This window comes from Ahaetulla prasina, chromosome 2 (genome assembly GCF_028640845.1).
Source record: "Ahaetulla prasina isolate Xishuangbanna chromosome 2, ASM2864084v1, whole genome shotgun sequence".
Lineage (NCBI taxonomy): Eukaryota > Metazoa > Chordata > Lepidosauria > Squamata > Colubridae > Ahaetulla > Ahaetulla prasina.
In genome coordinates, this window is record NC_080540.1 from 64,974,391 (window position 1) to 64,995,889 (window position 21,499).

The following is a 21,499-nucleotide window of genomic DNA, read 5'->3' on the forward strand; positions in this document are numbered from 1 at the left end:
TTTCACAGCATGCAAAGAAGACATTCTGATTATGAAGCAGATATTATTTCAAATGCCCAATATCGCAAGGGGATTGAGAAAAGTACCTTAAATAATTTCAATGATACTTATAAATCCCAGCAATTGGTATTGCCAATTATTCTAATCAAATCACCTTTGTGCTAAAGAACAAAAACAAGGAGCTTTTGTGTTTGATTATTATGTTTCCACAATCATCATTAGGTTTACTGCATCAGCTACACTTACTGAACCATAAAAGTTTGTTGTTTGCCTCACCAGTGCAATAGGGAAAAAGCTTGTCATACAATTCCTCATGAATAAGAAAGTGTTTCAGCTTGCTGATAGGAATTGCATTAGACCCTTCCAACAAAAACGCATAGTCTATTGTTAGTTTAAAGCTAAATACCTTTCTTAAAACATTTTAAATTTGATCAAATCATTTCAGTCTTGAATCTGAACTTTGCCTCTAACGCTTTTATTTTCAAATCACACAAAACTGCAATTCTGAAACATTTTTACAGTCTCCCACCACCACCCTGGATTTCTCATTTATTTTGTATTCACCGACAGTTATATTTAAACACACGTTAACTGAACAATGAAGTTTCAGTATAAGGTTTGTTTAAGTGAGCTCAGATGCAGGTTCTTATAAAAGGTCTAATAATGTTCTATCCTCCTTACTCATCAGACTTCTGTAGACTTAGCCCAATTTCTGAGGGTTTTGCACTATTTTACAACCTTATTATCCAACTGTGCAGCTGAGCAGGGAGATAGCCACATTCATTTTCCTTATCTGTAATGATGTGATACATCCCAACACTGACCTGAGATGTCTGCAAGAATAATAATTTGGGGGGGAAGGGAATTACAAAGATGACAAGCAACAGTCAATCTTTTTGTTGTTGATGTTGCAGAAAAGTACAACTAAACAAAGCAGCATAATATGTCCAGTTTTTCTCCTTCCTCAAAAAAACTGCATGTGTGCAATGAGAACAAGAGACAAACTGAGGTTAACTTCATCATCTGTAATCAAAACAAATAACAGCAACATTCTAAATAGCTTCACCTGAGATAATGAAAGTCATTGGATGGGCTGTAATCTAAAAATCTAAAAATCATCTCCCTCCTGATGAAAATTGTGGTTTCTGCCAGCAGAAAAGAGACAGCAGGCAGTTAAAAAGTGTTGTCAGAAGGAACAGAGAAAAATCTCCAGATGAAGGCTGCTCTTCCTCTGGTTTGTTTAGTAGCCAAATCCGCCTTCATTTGAATTAATCTTTTGGTGAGCCACAGCTAGAGGGACCCTTACCTTTTGCAGAAGTTGGGAACCTGAGTATTTCGCTGCAATCGATCTGATCTCCCCACCAAAAGCAGAGGCCCAGAGTTTTACACTACGGAGGAAAACAGGCAGAGACATATATTGAAAAAGGGAAACGTAATTTACGCACTTTGGTAAACAACATCTCATACAGGCAGACCCAGATAAATTACCCGCTAGAGTCTGAACTGTCAGTTCCCAGATTTTCCCCTTTAAAACAACATTGGGGCGATTCCGAAGTGAAGACACCACCACCCTCCCCCTCAAATCGATCTCCTCTGCTAGGCAAGGCGTGAGCAAGACCTCTTTTGGCCAAAGTTCAAGAGAAACTTATCCGTAACGCACGAGAGGCACAAATTACAGGATATAGATATCCTGTATATATCAGCGACTGGGATGCTAGATCCGCTTTTGCAAGATCACTTATCCCCGATCGTCTGATATGAAACGGGACTGCAATGGAAGAGCGTCTGGAGCTAGTCGGCGCCGCAGCCGAAAGTTCCTACGGCGGAAAGCTTGCGATGAGGGGTTTACCTCTCTCCTCCACCCCAATTCCAAGGACCCCCTTGTCAGAAAAGCTGGTCGGAAGCCAGCGCGATGCCCCCCCGTCCAAAACCCCGAAAAGTCTCTCCCCACCCATTCCAACCGGCGGCGGCGGACCTTTTCCATACAGCCTGCGACACTCACACAGACAAGGGGATCTGCTGCTCCGAACCGGCCCCTCCGGCGTGCCTGATGCTAGCCGCCGTCCAGACCAGAGCCAGGAAGGCAGGCAGAGTCCGCAGCGAGCGGCCGCTCTCCGGCATGGTTCTCCTTCCTCACTCGCGAGCTTCGGCAGCTTCTGCTTCTGGTGGACTCAGCCGCTCGAAGGGGCTGGTTGCGGCAAGAGAAGGGGGCGAAAGCGGAGCAAAAGGCCGGTCGGGGAGCAGTCACGGTACCATCTTTTTGTTTTTTTCTTCCCCGTCTCGGAAAGAGAATCGGCGGACCCCAAAACTTCGGCGCCCTTGGTGGTGGGTCCGGCGGGAGCACTGCGGCTTCGCCCCCTTCGGCCGCCGCTCGGGCCGTCGAAACCTGAACTCCTGCAGTCGGCGAACGCCAGGCGCTGCTGGAGTTACTTCTCGGACCTCGTGCTGCTTGGCAGCGTCCCGGCGTGGTGAAGCAGGCGGGGCTTCGACGGGGAATGGACCGCGGGGGATGGGTGGGGGATGTCTTGCCGCCGTCGACGGGGCGAGCGCTGAGGCGGGAGGGTCTCGCCTGCCTCTCTTCCCCGCTCACTTTGGTCCGAAGGCAACGCCGCTCAGGGGGTCCCCTGCTTTTTGTATCGCGCGCCCGTGCGTGTGAGGTAAGGGGAGAGCGCGGGCCAGCCAGCCAGCGCGCCTTTTATTCACAGCGCTGCGAAGCTCCCGCGCAGCCTTGTTCTCGCCGGTGGCGAGAGCGGAGCGAAGCTAAGCTAAGCTGTCCAGGGAGCGGCGGCGTGCGCCGTCATGCAGCCCCCACTGGGAGGGGAAGACAAAAAAAGGAAGGGAGGGAGGGAGGGGGAGAAAATCAGCCCGCCGAAGCTGAGCTAGAGCCGAGTAAGTTCCGAGCCCAGACAGGTGGCCGGGTGGGTCCGCGCGGGTCTCGGCGGCGGCAAAAGCTGCAAAAAGCCCGAGCGCCGCAAAGGCAGCCCCTTGTCTCTGCTGCGGGTTAGTTTCAGGCAGCGCGCGGCTGCGTGGCCGACAGCTGTTAACGCAGCCGTGGAGAGAGAGGGAGGGCTGAGGGGATCGCTTCACCTCTCCCGCCCGGAGAGCGGCCAAGTCGCAGCATGGGAGGGGGAGGAGGAAGAGGAAGAGGCGAAGAAGCGCGCACGCAAGGTCTCGGGCCCTGCCTTCCTGCGTCTTTCCTAGGGGGTAACCTGCGGGCCGCTTGCCCGGACTCGACCGTCTGGTCAACTCATCGCCTTGTCCTTGAGTAGTCCGGAGGGGCCTCTTCGCTCGAATCTTGGATGAAACGAAGCCACATCGGAGAGATCTGGCTGAAATGGAGAGGTTGGGGGGGTGCGTTGGGGTGAGGGGGAAGGGGGTTGGAAGAAAGGAAATGCCGCACAAGGAAATCAATGCAAGTTTAAGTGGCTGCTGGAGCCGAAGAATAAATTATTAATTTGGCCTTGTGGAGGAATCCCCTTATTAAAGGATGGGCAAGAGCTCAAGCTATTTGCTTTGCTACTTTGTGGCTTAGGGAGAGGGAGAGCCAGAGCCGGCCTGGGACAGACACTGAAAGAAAAGGTTCTTTTTCTCTCCTCTCTCTCTTTTTCATTGAACACTTGAGACACCTTACAATGTACCTTACTACATTGCCCTCTCCTGTCTCTTCGGTAACTCTTACCTTAAATACAAACTAAAGTTTCCTGCCAAATTGTAAATAAGCTACCGAAATGGTAAATTGAAGCTGAAGTGGAACAGGGCTGAGTCATCCTGGGGAAGGGGGTGGGGAGAGAGAATGCCCTGGGTGTTAGTACTGCTTTAGATTAGAAGGACTCTTTGGAACTATAATCTGCAAGTCAATGTCTCCTCCCTCCCTCCCTCCTTATTAAAAATCTCCTCTTTCCTTTTCGACATGCTGGTCATTACCTACAGTGCAGACAGCCATTCTTGTCTTTTTTTTTTTTTTAAAGGGACGCCACCTCAAGAGAAAAATAAAAGCTTCTGGCACTGCACATTTTTAGGAACGCATTGAGCTTGCACAATTCAACAGTCCTTGCCAATGCTTTTATCTGATGAAAATAACTTTTCCCCCTCATCTCGAGTGTGAAGTTGAGAGCACAAAGAGTTGCAAAGCTGTTTTGCACAGCAGCACCCTCAATATCTTTCTACTGCAGCCCGGCACTGAATCCAAGCTCCTTTTTTTCCTTGAGTCATGCAGACAGGTAGAGAGGGATGTGCCGTGTCCTCAGATTTCTCCATGTCAGGAACCAGAAAAGCTCAGAATAAGTTTGAGATGCCCCAATTATTATCTTTTGGCATCTCTGTGCATGACTGTCTTGTTATTTATCTGAAGTTAAAGCACTCCCACAAATGTTTCGTTTTGTTCTCGTAGGACTGGTATACATGTTCCCAGGTTCTGCTTTTGCTATCTAGACCTTTAATAGGGTTCTGTTGCAAGGATCCTTTATACTCACAGGGTGTGAGTTCAAATAAAATAAGCATCAGATGGTATGTCCAAGGATGCTTCGAAGCCTAATACAGCATAGGATGCTATGTGGTTTCAAGGTAACATGGTCCCAATATCCCTTTGTTACCAACCTGTGTGAGCTGCCTATAGAGATTCTCAGTCACCCAGGTCATGGTTGTCCCAGAGGTGTCTTTTTTTCAAGAGGCAACTGGACTTTCTGGTTTTTCTTCAAAGACATTTCAGTTCTCATCCAAGAAGCTTCTTCAGCTCTGACTGGATGGTGGGTAATGGAGGGATTTATGCTCCTTGCAGACAGCTGTTCATTCTTGCTAAAAGAATGCATTGAGTTTCCTTTGAAGTCTTCAAAGAAAAAGTAGAAAGTCCAGTTGCCTCTTGAAAAAAGCACCCTTGAGACAACCTGTGTTAACGAATGGGCAGAATGAAAGATTGTGTTAAACAGTTTTTAAGTAAGGAACAATGGATAATCTAGGGTATATTTTTCTCAATTTAAATGACAATCCATCTCAGGTTCATGACTCTGAGCAGCTAAAAAGAGCATGCAAAGTATAAAAATAACCACACTTATTTTGATCAAACTATATATGTCACCATAACAAATCAATGCAACAATTGCATAGACAACAATATTTGTCAACAGTCAAAAGCTGCTCTCCCCCCACCCCTTTCATTTCAATCAGAGACTACTATCTGGACAAGTCCCTGCAATTTTCTTGGCAAGATTTTTTAGAAGTGGTTTGCCATTGCTCCTTCCCAGGGCTGAGAAAAAATATCTGGTCCAAAGTTACCCAGCTGGCTTTGCACTTAAACTAGATAGAAATCATAGTCTCCAGGTTTCCAGCCTTCACCATTAACTCACACTGGCTCTCAAAGGAGATAGGAAACATCGTAATTTCAAATGAGGGATGGTTATACTGCTGAAGAACCGGAGCTGCTGGAGCAAGTGAAATGTTAAATCGCTACAATCATGGTAGCAAATAGTTGCAAAAGTATAAATGGATTCAGCTTAAGTTAGCCACATTTTGATCTTAAACTAAAAAGTTAGATGTGGCAGATTTAATGGAACAGCTAGCTTAGCGTCACTACTTTTTATGGCTTGTTATCCTAGTAATAGCTATATTTGCTTGAAATAATATTTCATACACATGAGAAGTAATATGTTAGAGGCTAATTACTATGCAATTCTGAATCCCGCAGAGAACCTTTTTTTAAGAAAAAAAATGCATGTTTAGGATTAAACTGTATACCATTTTAACACGTATCCCTGGTATATATTGCTAAAACAGCCTTTCATACATGTTTATTCCATTGGGCATTGGAGGCATACAATTTCTTGAAATTATAGAAAGGTGAACTTTAGTTAAAACATCAACAGAACTCCCTGACACTGTTTAAAGAAGATGCCCTTTCTGAAAATTGTAATATTAGGTTAGATGGGTACTTGTTGCTGATATTGTTGATACATTATGAATTTTGCGTGAGAGACTCTGGGAAGAAAAGGAATTTAGCGAGTGCAAGAAGAGGTAGCCCACCCAGAGGTGGGGACTGCGAGAAGGAAATATTTCAGAAAGATTCCACTTTACCCGGCTTGCTTTAAATCTATGTGGTGTTAAAAGTTTTCAAGATATTTTCCCATTAAAAATGCTTGTCTGAAATGCATGGATTCCCACTTCTTAACGTCGCTAACTAAGTGGTACTTAACAATGCCTTAGACCAGCTTTCCCAGACTGGTGCCTTCCACACATATTTGGACCACAACTACCAGAATTCTTGGCCAGCTTGGATTACATGGTTGTTTGGCATTAATTGAGGATGATAAGCTCGACATTAAACTGTACTCTACTCAACTCTGGAATGAAAGACAATAAGGTGATTGAGGTGAGGAAAGATATGGGAAGTGCACTATAGGATATATAGAACAAAATTCTTCTTGATGCCCAAGAGGTAAAGATGAATGAAGAGACTAGGCAGATAGCAGGGAATATTATCTGACCCACAATAACCACAAAAGATTATCTTGGTAGTCTAGTTGGCTTCTTCCAGTTAGTTGGCGTCTTCTAATAAGGGGCACAGTGGCCAAGCAATTAAGATATTGGGCTGGTCAACAGGAAGGTCGCCAATTCAGCAGTTTGAGACCTAAATGCCATGTGACAGAATGAGTTCCAGTTACTTGCCTCAGCTTTTGCCAACCTAGCAATTTGAAAGCATGTAAATGCAAGTAAATAAACAGGTACCATTTCAGTGGGAAGGTAACAGTGTTCCATGTGCCTTTGACATATAGTCATATTGGCCACATGATCATGGAAGTCTTTGGACAGTGCTGACTTTTCAGCTGTGAATCAGAGATGAGCACTGCCCCCTAGAGTCAGATGCAACTTTCAGGGAAAACATTTAGCGTTTTACTTTAATATAATGGACTTTAGGCTTTAATTTAATCCAATAGAATAGAATAGAATAGAATTTTATTGGCCAAGTGTGATTGGACACACAAGGAATTTGTCTTGGTGCATATGCTCTCAGTGTACATAAAAGAAAAGATACGTTCATCAAGGTACAACATTTACAACACAATTGATGATCAATATATCAATATAAATCATAAGGATTGCCAGCAACAAGTTATAGTCATACAGTCATAAGTGGAAAGAGATTGGTGATGGGAACTATGAAACGATTATAGCCTGCATAAGTGTTACAATCTAAGGCTAAAAAGGGTACTCCCAGGACATACATTTTAAAAGATTTGTACACAGTGTTGCTTTTAATACTTTTTAAAATATGTGAGGAAATCATACTAGATTTAAGCTACTTTGTGTATTTGAAGTATACATCCCTATTCCTTTTTCAGACTATAGTACACTTTACCCGAGGATGCCCTTGAGGGTAACTTAGAAATTTCAGCTGGTACCAAATGCAGTGACTAATATAGTACCAATGTTGCAGCACTGCATTAGTTGCCTGAATATTTCTGGGTATAGTTTATGGCGCTGGTTATGACCACTGAAGCCCTCCATTGCTTTGGTCCAGAATACCTTAAAGATCATCTTCAGAAAGAATCTACTATCCCATTTAATGACACCAATCATATGAAATTTGCTTCTATCTAAACTATCTGAAGTCTTGGGAATGACTTCGGTTATGAGACTTTAGAGAAAAATAAATAAATATGTCTCCATAGGCGGACTGTTCTTCATTAACACATTCAAAACCAATAGATCATTTTCTAAGCAAATACTCATCAGTTGCCATTCAATTCAAGTAACCAGTCACATTTTTGTACTCTCTTGTCTCATTTTCACCCATATATTCTTGTCATCTAACATAAACATTTCCCCTTAATTACATTTATTCAAAATATTGCATGCTTTTCCCAAAACTCATCTCTGGTGCTTTCATTAGCACCATTCACTGGACTGTTACATGTAGCTATCATTAACATATGGATTCCTATTTTCATACACACCCACAACAACCTAGCTGACACCTATTCATATTTCCTAACATCCATTTTAATTTTTCATTCATAATTAAACCTACACTTACATTTCCTGAAATGTTTTTATCCACTCCACTCCACAAATATCAATCTGCCTTCATTCAGATCACACTCTGTGGGTGGGATAGATTGAACCAGAGCAGATAGAAATGAAATGTAAAACAATTTTATTAGGTTGGAGAAATGGGAAGAAAATAACAGTATGACAAAGTCAAACTTTTCATGTAAGAAATAGAAATTAAATGAGCAAGGGTAGGATGGCGATGACTTGATGAAAAAGACTTGCAAAAAAGAACTTTAAATAGCTGATTGTAAACTAAATAATGATGTAATTTTGAAGAAGCCAAAGGTAATTTTAGGTAGGATCAACAGAACTATATTTTTCAAATCACAGGAAACAACCAACATTGTATTCTATTCTTGCCAGACTTCATCACAAGTACTATATCTAATACTGGGGATCAAATTTTGGAAGAATTCAGAGAAATTGGAGTAGGTTCAAAGAAGGGTAATGAAGATGATCAGTAGCCAGAAGCCAAAGTCTAGAATGAGAGTAAAAAAGCCAGATATATTTAGCATTGAGAAAATGTTATGGGAGGATAGTATAGGACTCTACACTTTGAATACTGCATCCAGTTTTGGTCACTACGATATAAAAAAGATGCTGAGACTCTAGAAAGAGTGCAGAGAAGAACAACAAAGATGATTAGGGGACTGGAGGCTAAAACGTATGAAGAACGGTTGCAGGAACTGGGTATGTCTAGTTTAATAAAAAGGACTAGGGGAGACATGATAGCCGTTTTCCAATATTTCAGGAGCTGCCACAAAGAAGAGGGAGTCAAGCTATTCTCCAAAGCAGGAGTCTCCAACCTTGGCAACTTTAAGACTTGTGGACTTCAACTCCCAGAATACCTCAGCCAGAAAAGCTGGGTGCTGGGAGTTGAAGTCCACAAGTCTTAAAAGTTGTCAAGGTTGGAGACCACTGCTCCAAAGCACCCGAGGGCAGGACAAGAAGCAGTGGGTGGAAGCTAATCAAGGAGAGAAGCAACTTAGAACTAAGGAGAAATTTCCTGACAGAACAATTAATCAGTGGAACAACTTGCCTCCAGAAATTGTGAATGCTCCAACACTGGAAGTTTTTAAGAAGATGTTGGATAACCATTTGTCTGAAGTGGTGTAGGGCAGGGGTCTGCAAACTTGGCTCTTTTAAGACTTGTGTATTTCAACTGCTTTGCTGGCTGAGGAATTCTGGGAGCTGAATTCCACAAGTCTTAAAAGAGCCAAGTTTGCAGACTCCTGGTGTAGGGTTTTCTGCCTAAGCAGGGGGTTGAAATAGAAGACCTCCAACTCTTCTGTTCTATTCTGTTCTGTTCTGTTCTATTCTTTCTGCAAACCTAGCAGTTTGAAAGCACGTAAAAAAATGCAAGTAGAAAAATAGGGACCATCTTTGGTAAGAAAGTAACAGCGTTCCATGCGCCTTTGGTGTTTAATCATGGCGGCCACATGACCACTGAGACATCTTCGGACAGCGCTGGCTCTTCAGCTTTGAAACAGATGAGCACCGCCTCCTAGAGTCAGGAACGACTAGCACATATGTGAAAGGGGAACCTTTATTCTATTCTATTCTATTCTATTCTATTCTATTCTATTCTATTCTATTCTATTCTATTCTATTCTAAATAATTGAAAATATTACAATTTTACATATTCTGTTTGTTTGTGAATGTAGTTCATTTAAAAAAAACTTCTCCGAATAAGAAAAGAAAGAAAATAATGAAAACCTGTTTCTCATTCTAAACTACAACAAAACAGATTTAAGTTACAGAAAGGGAAATTCCAGCTAAACGCTAGAAAAGACTTCCCAACATTAACAGCAGTCTAACAGTGGGATCAATTGTTCAAAGAGGTGGTGGAAGCTAAATAGCTATTGTATGGAATGCTTTAATTAATAGCCTAAATTGCCTCTTTTATCCCTATTAAAAAAGTGATTCTTTAATCAAATGTAGATTTTGTCCTGACCTATTCTACAAAACAAAAATACAGGGGTTTGTATTAAAATGGTAGTTCATCCTTGATAAAAATCGACAATGATACCTCTCTGGGTTTTTAAAGTATACTTTTTTCAGATGTTCTCAGAAATGCAAGGGGTCTTGAACCAAGGAGCTGATGTAGGTGATGAAAGTGTTTTATCACTGAGCTTTACTGATTTCATTGAGGAGTTAAGCCGTGACCTGCAATTCTGATTCTGGGTGATGTGGTGTACAGTATCCTGTTTTCAGACTTTAACATTTTTTTTAAAGAATTGAGCATCTACAGATTATATGATATAAGGAGGAACTTAAATTCTTTGCTGAACAAGAGCCAGTCTTACCACTTTCAACAGTCAAAAATTTAGGAAAGAATTAAAAATTCAGAGTGGGAGATAATTGGCTAGGGAAAAGCACTTTTGCAAAGGAGCTTGTGATTTATAGTGGAACACAGACTGAATGCAAGCCAGCAACATGATGCTGTGGCAACTAGAAAAATATTATTTTTCATATCATTAGAATAAACATCATTATCAGAAATGTGGGAGTCAATACTAACATTAAGATCAGCAATGCTTAGTAGAGCTGCTCACTCTTCCATATGGTTTTGCACAGCTCTAATACTGAATTACATAATGATGCAAAATATTGGATATGATTACATAAGGATATACAAAATTATGCAAAGCACAGGCAAGATATAAGAAATAGTAAGCCAGAAAAAAATACATGAAGTAAGAAAAAGAAATCCACATGGAGGGAAGTATGCAGTGGAGTACCCCAAGGTTCTGTTTTAGGCCCAGTACTCTTCAACAACTTCATCAATGACTTGGACAAGGGGATAGATGGGGAACTCATCAAATTTGCAGATGACACCAGGCTAGCAGGAATAGCCAACACTCCAGAAGATAGGCTCAAGTTACAAAAGGATCTTGACAGACTTGAACATTGGGCGCTATCTAACAAAATGAAATTCAACAGTGAAAAAAGTAAAGTTCTACATTTAGGCAAAAATAACAAAATGCACAGGTACCGTATATATGGTACCTTGCTCAATAGTAGTACCTGTGAGAGGGATCTTGGAGTGCTAGTGGACAACCATTTAGATATGAGCCAGCAGTGTGTAGCAGCTGCTAAAAAAGCTAACACAGTTCTGGGCTGCATAAACAGAGGGATAGAATCAAGATCACGTGAAGTGTTAGTGCCACTTTATAATGCCTTGGTAAGGCCATACTTGGAATACTGCATTCAGTTTTGGTCACCGCAATGTAAAAAAGATGCTGAGACTCTAGAAAGAGTGCAGAGAAGAACAGCAAAGATGATTAGGGGACTGGAGGCTAAAACATATGAAGAACGGTTGCAGGAACTGGGTATGTCTAGTTTAATAAAAAGAAGGACTAGGGGAGACATGGTAGTAGTGTTCCAATATCTCAGGGGTTGCCACAAAGAAGAGGGAGTTGGGCTGTTCTCCAAAGCACCTGAGGGTAGAACAAGAAGCAATGGGTGGAAACTGATCAAGGAAAGAAGCAACTTAGAACTAAGGAGAAATTTCCTGACAGTTAGAACAATTAATAAATGGAACAACTTGCCTGCAGAAGTTGTGAATGCTCCAACACTGGAATTTTTAAGAAAATGTTGGATAACCATCTGTCTGAGATGGTGTAGGGTTTCCTGCCTGGGCACGGGGTTGGACTAGAAGGCCTCCAAGGTCCCTTCCAACTCTGTTGTTATTATTATTATAAATGAAAATACAGTTAAATCTACCCTATACCTACTCTCTTCATTTTGTCACTCTGTCTCATCCACATTGCCTTTTGCTCTTTAAACTTGTCACCTTTATGGATTTCCTTCTAGCCAACTTTTCTTGATCTTCCCCTTCCTCTTGCTTTCTCCATTCTTGCTTTACATAATTTGTTCTACAAATTAGTCTTCATTGCACTATCACACTAGCTGATGATGTTAGTTGGGTAATGAAACATCTGCAAGAAAACAAGCAAGCTCAGAGACCACCAAGGATCTTTTAATCTTCATTCATTTTCTTATAGGACCCTACCATATCAATGTCCTTCATTGGTACCACTCACAAATGAAGTGCATTGATGTGGTGTACTTCATTTGTACACAATTCATGTTCTTTCAGCACCCATTCATTCATGACCTTCTCCCTTGTGTTACTGCATGTACTTCCAAAACAGCCATTCAATTTATTTTTATGCTCCTATTGACATACTCAGCTTCATTTCCATATAAGAAAGTGATTAGAAGCATGGTCTTATTCTTGTTTCTTTTGACAAACATTCATTCCAAAGACTCTGTCTTTGAGAGAGATTGATGGTTCTGAAATGTGAAAAATAAAATAAATTCTCACAACAAATGACATACATCCTCACTAACTGACCAGTTTGTAGAGCAATCATTCCCAACCTTCTCTATATCCCACACTCCTAAGAAATGTTTAATATTAGCACCCCGACAAAAGTAATTGTGGCTCATGACTGGTCACTAAGGGACACAACTCACTTTTGTCACATCCCCTGAAATTCCAACTCCCCCCCCCTTTGGGGGGGTTGCAGGTACTCCTAGTTGGGATCCTCTGTTCTAGAACATCTTGGTGTCTTAAAATTTTTCCAACTGTTTTGTCACATTGGGTAAACATTTTATCAAGACACCAATTTATCAATGTGCCCCAGTTTTTCACCATGTATACATAACTTGGAGACATTCATCCCATTCCCTGTCAAATGCAATTACCTTGCTGCTTGATACATTAATTTTCAGATCCATTCTCCTCGTTCTGTTGTACAAACTGTCTAACATGCTGCAAATTAGGCTTGCAGCCAGCAATATAATATCATCTCCATAACAAAAGTAAAGGCATGTCCATGTCTCCAGCCAGCACACCTCAAATATTCCCTATTGATATAAATACTTTAAATAACCAAGAGTTCAATAATGAATAAAACCTTCTCTTAAAGTCTAAAAACTCTAAAAAATCAAAAAGAGGGCTGTGAAAATATTTACAGACCCCTCACATCCTGGACATAAACTGTTTCATAAACTCCTACCCTCAAAACGACGCTATAGAGCACTGCATACCAGAGCAACTAGACACAAGAACAGTTTTTCCCCAAACGCCATCACTCTGCTAAACAAATAATTCCCTCAACACTGTCAAACTATTTACCAAATCTGCATTACTATTAATCTTCTCATTGTCCCTATCACCCATCTCCTCTCACTTATGACTGTATGACTGTAACCTTGTTGCTGGTATCCTTAAGATTTATATTCCCTATGACTATCATTAAGTATGATTCTTGATGAATGTATCTTTTCTTTTATGTACTCCGAGAGCGTATGCACCAAGACAAATTCCTTGTGTGTCCAATCACACTTGGCCAATAAAGAATTCTATTCCATTCTATTCTATTATTTCTTGCAGAGTGTTGAACCATTTCTTAAGCATTCCATTTGTTCTTACTCATGATTGCTTTCCATCATATATCACCCTTACAACATTCAGCAACCAACCTTATTCACAGGAAAAATATTCCATAAGTCAGACCAATTCACTTGCTGCTACACTGCCCTACAAATATGCAGTAATGTTTCTTTCTCACACGCATACAGGCATTCGATTCCAGTCTGTACACTACACTCCCTGCCTGGCATAAAGCCACACCGCACTTTCCAAATTTCACTTATTGTCACGTCTGGTGTCCTTCCAGGCTCATTTTTGCCAAAGATCTTATGAGGCACAGTAAACAAACTCCCTCTTGATAGTTTGTCATTGCAGCCCAGTTTGACACAGACACTCCTAACCAGTGCCCTCCTGGGCAGTGTTCCCATTCATTGTGGGTTTACAACTTATCCCTCCTCACTGACCTTAGCATCCCTGGCCTTGGCATCCTCCATTAGCTGGCAAAGATCCCACTTATTTCCCTTTATCTCACTATAGAGATAAAGTATAGTAGAAGATTTCTTCAATGCCCCATGGTTCTCACTCTTCAGAAATCCAATCTTCTTTCCTCTGGGAATTCACTCACTCACTCTGGCTTCAGTACTGCTTCTGGACAATCTCAATCCAAGCTGTAGGGATTCCTGTTCACCCCAATAGCACTCTTACTTTCTATTCTTCCCTGATGCTGCTGTCTCTACAAGCTATTCAGCTGATGCCAGACCTCTGGTTTTTCCATCACCTGACCTGACCAAAGCCAAAATATTCAGAAGCAAAGGAATGGACTCCAGTCTCCTGATTTGTTTGCTGACTTGTTTATCATCCCTCAGATGCTAATGGCAGCCACTATATTTTTCTGCTACCCTCTGGTCACAATTTGTGCAGGACTCACCACAAATACACCCCCAGTATGCAAAAATATAAATTTATCAGCTGGAATATAAATATAAATTTATATTGAGTCTGGCACCAAGTCCAGCACATAATGTATTTACTGTATATATAAACCATGTATTTGAAACAACTTCAGGTAATCTTAACCTTTATTGAGACCACAATTTCTGTTAGTAAACAAGATAGTTATGAAATGAGTTCTGTCCCATTTTACAATTTTTCCTGCCACAGTTGTTAAGTGAATCACTGCAATTGTTACATTAGCAATGGTTATTAAGTGAATCTAGCGTCCAAATTAACTTTGCTTTTCAGAAAGTCACAAAAGATGATCACATGACCCTAGGAACACTGCAACCGTCATACATACATGCCAGTTCCCAAGTGTTTGAATATTGATCGCATAACTATAGAGATGCTGCAATGGTCATAAGTGGGAAAAAATGGTCATAAGTCATTTTTTTTCCAGGACCATTGTAATTTCGAAGAGGCATAAGTGAATGGTTGCAAATCAAGAACTACCTATAGAGGTTTTCCTAAGCAAATGCTTACCAGTCACCGTTTTCATGTGTTGTTTGGTTTTCCAATTTGGAGCCAGTCATTTTTTTATGTATTCTCTCATCCCATCCCCATCCATCTATTTCATATCACTTAGCAGTTTTTGCTGTTGTTGCATGTTCTACTATAATTGAGAATGTTGCACATTTTTTTCCAAAGCTTATCCTCCATTCTTTCATTATTAACATTCAGCGAAGCATAATGTATAACTCTCACCAATGTGTGGTTCCTGTTTTAATATGCACATACAACACTCCTCATTAAGCTTATACCTTCATATCTCAGCCTGAACTCATTAACTTACCAAGATCAGACTCCTTTCATATAATTCTATTACATCTATACTTTTTCTCTTAATTTCACAGAGAACAGATCTATTTTTCTTTCCCTTATTTGATATGTTAATTCATGGACTTTGCTATTTATTTGTTTATATTCCAAGTCACAGTCTTCCTCTCTGCTTCTATTTTTCCCCAAGATATTTGAAGAACCACTGTAGCTAAATTCTAGAATGAGACTAATAAAAAAAAAAAAAAGATGTTCTTCAGTCACCATCAACAGTGACTGCCCGTTTATATCATTTCATTCTTTCCTACCACTAAGTTCCTTGAAGCTATAATGCAAATACTACATGTCTACTAGAAGAACCCAGTTTGAAGATGCCATGCCTTTTAATTAACTAATGAAATTGGATTGCCAAATTTAGCCTATTAAAACTTAGGTGGGATTGTTGTTGCTATGTCTTTATGGGGTTATTTTAAAATATATATATATAAATGAATTGAAGAGTTGTAAATACCCAATAGAAATATTTATATTATATAAAGGGTTTAAATAAACTAATTGACAATGCAGATTATTAAAGAATCAACCTAGAAAAGCTGCAAAAATCATATTAGATGTCATATTGTGTATATGCAATATACTGTTTTCTATATGCTGCTCATTCATTTTCACAAATAATATAGAGATACTATTTTGAACAGTATAGGTAGATTTTCATAAAATTATGATTTTTTTTATTTACACATAATTTTTGTATCTATGATTTTGCAATCCTGTAGGAAACATGTCTATAACCTATTATTTCATTCCTCCTTATATGAGACGATTCCTTGTTTCAGGTTATAATAAATCCTAACTTCTGAACAAAAGAAAAAGACATTTTTCTGGTATTTTAAAGACTGAAAAAAATCTATATCATATAAGTGTGCACATATCACAATCCTCATGTATTCATTGTACATTTCTTATTCTTCTGTGGACTTCATCAGTTGGCAAAATCTTGTCATTTTATATTCGGATCTATTTCCTGAAGTTAGTGTTTCACAATAACCAACTGGCCAGTACTGATAAATGATTTTGACATATATGTTCCACTTCCTTGGGCTACTCTATTTAATCTCTAAATAGTTTTTTTGATTGGTTAGTTCAGGGACAGGTAACCCTTTCCCCACTTCTCTTTATTCTTTTAATTAAAATAAACTCAATTTGATGCTGGCATGTTGCAAAGCAAAATGCTGCCTTCTAACATGGTTGTCTTTTTTCCACTGTTGGAAGAAATATCCTTCTGAGTTCAGTTCCAAGTGGGGAAAAAGACACTGGATTCATGGAAGTTGCTTGGAAAGAAGGTTTATTAATGAACAGGATCACATGGCTTGAGTTCCTGAGCAGAAAAAGGGCAGAGATGCTGAGGTGCTTTGGTTTTTATGTCCTCTGTTGGGCCCCACCCTAGAGCTTCCTGTTCTTGTGTAAGAAATGCACTCTGATTGGTGGTCAGACTCCCAGGGGGGAGGGGTTTTAGCTAACTTTGTAGGCTGTCTGACTCCCAGGCTTGGTTGAGCCTTACTAGTTGATGTAATCTTCCCAGATGCCATATGAGGACTAATACTATTATGTCCTGAGGGCCATTTCTTAATCCCATCACCCTGGAGCTGAAGGGGGTAGATCTTTGTTATGTAGAATAGACTGGCTCAGGCTTTAATGGCCCATTGACAAAGGTGGAGGGGCTGAGTTTCTGCCTCCCTTTTAGGGGAAATATTCTGCCCTTTTAATATTTCCTAAAATATTTTGTTGGAAGAAATGTCCATCTGGGTTCATTTCCAAGTGGGGACAAAGACACTGGAAACATGGAGACTGCTTGGAAAGATGGTTTAATGGTGGCCAGGATCACATGGCTTGAGATCCTGAACAGAAAAAGGGAGTGAGATCCTGTGTGCTCCCTGGCTTTATGCTTTTTCTGAGCTTTGAACTTTCTGGGGCACAGGAAGAGTATCCTGATTGGTTGTCAAACTCCCAAGTGGTCTAGGGGTCTTAGTTAACATTGTAGGTTGTCCCTCAAGCTTGCCTGAGCCTTGCCATGTGGTGAGTTTCTGTTGCTAGATGGGTTCTATTATGTTGCAGATGATGGCCCATTGACAAAGGTGGGGAGAATGAGTTTCTACCTCTGACCCATTGACAAAGGTGGGGGGTGGCAGGAAGTTGCAGGGAGCTGCTTTGTCTTTAAAACACGTTTCTCCATTTCTCATCCAGGGAAATATATTCTGCCTTTTAAATATTTTCTAAAATATTTCATTCTTCTAGGAGGGGGGTGGGTGCTAAATTCCTACAATTTCATTTTTGTAGGAGAGGGGTGGATGCTAACTTCCTACACCACCGTACAGAATTCCTCAAGATCCCCATATATGACCCATAGAATTCTTGGAAAATGATGGTGGTCATTGTGTGCAACCTAGTGCTTTAAACCTCCCAGAAAATGAAAGCAAAAATATCTGGAATGGTAGAGATTAGAGCCAGAGCTGCAGAGTTTTTGTCCTGGTGAACTCACATTGTGTCGCAGTGAATGGACATTTTACAACCCACAAGGCCAAGCGTGTTTGTGAGTTTGCATAGCTGCAAAAGAGAATCTTGCACTTTTCTCACATGCAAGACTACATTGGTGTTAAACTGTTGTCTGTTTCTTGAGAAAATAAACTCAAGGAACTTTCCATTTTACTTATGTTCAAGCTAACGTGAAGGAAAGGATTTTTGGCAGAGTAGCTTAGAATCCATATAGCTGTAGGATAGGCTGGGGCAAAATTTCTCAACTTTGGCAACTTTAAGATGCATGGACCAACTTTCAAACTTCCCCAGCTGAAACAGGAAGCTTAATGATAGATGAGAGCTTATCATAATTGTGTTCTGAGGCATCCTAAATAAGTGGAGGGGGAAAACACACTGGAGCTGGGCAAGACCAGTGAAGCTGATATTTGGGGAAGAAATGGAGGCCTTTCCTTCCAAGGAATAAGTAAAAGAAAATGAAAAGGAGTTATTCATCCCATCTGCCCTTCAGATTCTTAACTACTATTCTTGATGGAAGTTCTAGTTAGCACATCTGTGGCAAAACCCAATTAAGCACAGTAGGATTTATTTTTCAGAGAAAATACACAGACATCTCGGTACAATAAATCTCATCAATCTCTTCCAAAAACACTATTTACAAGCTGGACATCTTCTTGCTAAGATCTTGCTAATCTTCCTATCATGTAATCTTTTTTTCGGGGGGTGGGGGGGGTGGGAGAGTGTGTGTTTTTCTTTCTAAGACCCAGAATTATTTGCATTTTTTCAAGCTATTTCTCCTAGCCTAGAATTTTATGTGCCTGGAAATTGTGCCTGGAATTTTATGTTTTCCGTATCTTATTTATAGTGCTTTATTAGCTTTTTCAATTTTAGGAGAAATAGGTGATATACATAAAATAATCTTCTAGCTTTTGAAATGAAATCGATTTGCTTGGAAGACCTGCATTTACTAGATTAGTATATGAAAAGTCCAAATTGCATCTATCTGGGAAAGAAGCAGCTTGTGTGATCTCCTCATGTAAATGAGCTAACACCTCCTGCTGGCTGTCAAAAGAAGTAGCACAACATAGCTCCAAAACAACAACAACAACAACAACCCTAAACTAGAGTAGCTTGGCTCAGAGCAGATGTGAAAGGTTTCAATGAAAATGAACAGCTAAGTAACCAGAGTGGAAATTAACAGTACAATTCGCCTGTTGGGGATCAAGCTGCAAACAGATCCCAATTTCCTAAAGTCTTGGGAACAAGGCTAATACTTTAATTCCTTTCACTCAACAATTTCCCTCTGACCACTGACTGCTTGACAAATCAAAGCAAACATAGATGTCCTCACAGCAGACAGGGACAACAGCATCAGACCAATGCCTAACTAATGATAATGGCACCACCATTGCACATAATGGCAGCATTTGCCTGATGATATCTTCATGTAAATGTCATGACTATTTTGATGTCAGCATGACTTGTTATAGATGCAAGGGACAGGAAGCAACTCTTAAGTTAAGAAGTTGTACTCTTCTAGAATTGTGCTACAAAAGTATTTTTGCACTATGAGGAACCAACTCTTTTCTTTTGCCCGAAAAAGAAATCACACTTTTTTCCTGAACCAATTTGAGGTCTGGTTGTTTCAATTGTGCCTTCCTGAAATACATCTTCCTGGGAAATTCTGAACATCCAGAAACAAGTTTTATCACCCAAGAGGCCCACCTAATTTTTAGATGCCTCCTGGGTGTTTGTTAAGATTAGTTCTTTGTTAAGATTAGTTCTCAGTGGACATAATAGATAGAATAAAACTATGCCCAAAAAAAATAATCTCAGTATTTCTGTCAGGCTGGGGTTAATCTGTTGTGCCTGTTGTACCTGGAGTGTCACTAGTTCATAAGCAAGTTCTGGTAATTCCACATTCTGTACTGAAACAAACAAACAACAAATCACCTATCACAGAGTTCAGTGTTCAACGTTCACTGATTGTATTGCTTTATTGTATATCTTTTTACAGTTTACATAGCACTGTGGGTACAAGAAATTGGACTGCAGGTGAAATAAAGCCTCATTGTTTATGCTTCAGTTTTTTTTTGTATTATATTTTCAATTTGTGTCATTTCAAATTCCATCCATGTTTATCCCAAAAGGGATGACAGAGCAACCAAGTGTGTATTTCTTGAACTTGGCAACCAAGGAGAAGCTGGATTTCAGAATTTGGCAGATAAAACAGTGGGCTACATCCCTGGCATTTGGACCATAATTTGTCAGATCCCTGCTTTAAAGTCTGACTGACAAGCCAGGAGCTTACCTGAAATTACATGCTTCACAAATAGCTGTCTGGCAGATAACAAGGAGGAACTTGGAAGCTGTTGCTATAATTTGGTCTTCTTGAAAGAGTGCAATCAACTCGGAATAGGAATGGTGAGGAATAAACAGGCGCTAGGATGGGTTGAAGAGTTACCTATGAATCATTGGCTCTTTAGTCCACGTTAGAAAACAGCAGGACTCTTTCACAGGACTAGAAAGCTTCAATTAGAGGATTTTTTTTGCACCTTTCTCTGGAGCACATCATTGCCACCCATGATTTTGCTTTCCAGGTGCCTTGTAGAAGTACTTCTGTTTCTTGTCTTTGCTTACTCCAGATAAATTATGTTATTTCTCTCTTTTCAAGTGCATATCCAGGTGGAATGGCTTGAAAGGAGAATTCTACAAAATACTTTGCATTTGCTGAGTATGAAGAAAAAGGCAATTAAGAAGGACACTTGGGGGAACATATGGCACAGGGGGAAAGAGCAGGAAGAAATAAAATAATTGGCACAAATGGTTATTGTGTTTAATTTTCTGACAGTTGTGCAAATTCTTTTCCAATACACTGATATGTTAATATATATTAACGTATCAGCCAAACTAGTAATTTCTGCAGAAAAAAATGATATTTTAATCAAATCACTGTAGTTAATCATGTATATGAATAATATGGGAGGGGGAGAGGCAATGCACTCAGATAGTATTATCCGTAGCTATGTCTGTATGCCAAAAAATACTGCAAAATATCTCTCTAAATATGCAAGACAGTGGCTTTTTATGAGAAAGTGAAGGCATAATTCTTAATCCTTCATTTTGTTTAACTGGAGAAGGGGTATTCATAAGCACTTCTCCCTCTATTTTTTACTGCTGGCTCCAGCTTGGTAACTTCTTTGGAAACTGTCACACATACTGTTTATCTGGAAATCTGCTGTTGCCCAATCTTCCTTTTAATATGCAGGTATAGATTCATCCACAAACCAAGATATTAAGATTGGTGGAATAAATTTAAGGTTAAACTTCCAGGTATCATTTATACCAGTTATATTTATTTATTTATTAATTTATGAACTCTAGAGACCAACAGACTCCAAGCAATCCTTGCACATTAAAAAAAGTGAGAACAATAAAAATAAACAGATTGTGCACAAACAGAAGGCAAACTCTGTATATATATATATATATATATATATATATATATAGGTCTTTGGTTATTCGGGTTTTCTCCCGCGTAAAATTGGAAGTGTCTTGGCGACGTTTCGACGAAGTCTCATTCGTCATCTTCAGGCTTCAGCTTCGTGCTTCTGGGAGCAATGTGTGATCGCAGAAAAACCCCCAGCCAATCAGAGCACAGCCAAGCTCCCACCCAATCAGTTCAAACCCCCACTAGCAGTTAAAAGGAAGAAATAGCTGCGATCACACATTGCTCCCAGCAGCACGAAGCTGAAGCCTGAAGATGA

The 21,499-nt window shown here is 40.2% G+C and overlaps 1 protein-coding gene across 1 annotated transcript in view; it reads right to left on the reverse strand.

Annotated features, from left to right (window-relative positions):
- The window catches only part of CACNA2D3 (calcium voltage-gated channel auxiliary subunit alpha2delta 3), a 688,395-nt gene extending 686,092 nt beyond the window's left edge, over nucleotides 1–2,303 (reverse strand). Inside the window, exons 1-2 of the mRNA XM_058170578.1 lie at nucleotides 2,003–2,303; nucleotides 1,307–1,388 (exon numbers count right to left, since the gene is read on the reverse strand). Of these exons, the coding sequence (XP_058026561.1) occupies nucleotides 1,307–1,388; nucleotides 2,003–2,121 (201 nt within the window). The 5' untranslated portion in view covers nucleotides 2,122–2,303. The remainder of the gene's footprint in view (nucleotides 1–1,306; nucleotides 1,389–2,002) is intronic.
- Between the last annotated feature and the right edge of the window lie 19,196 nt (nucleotides 2,304–21,499).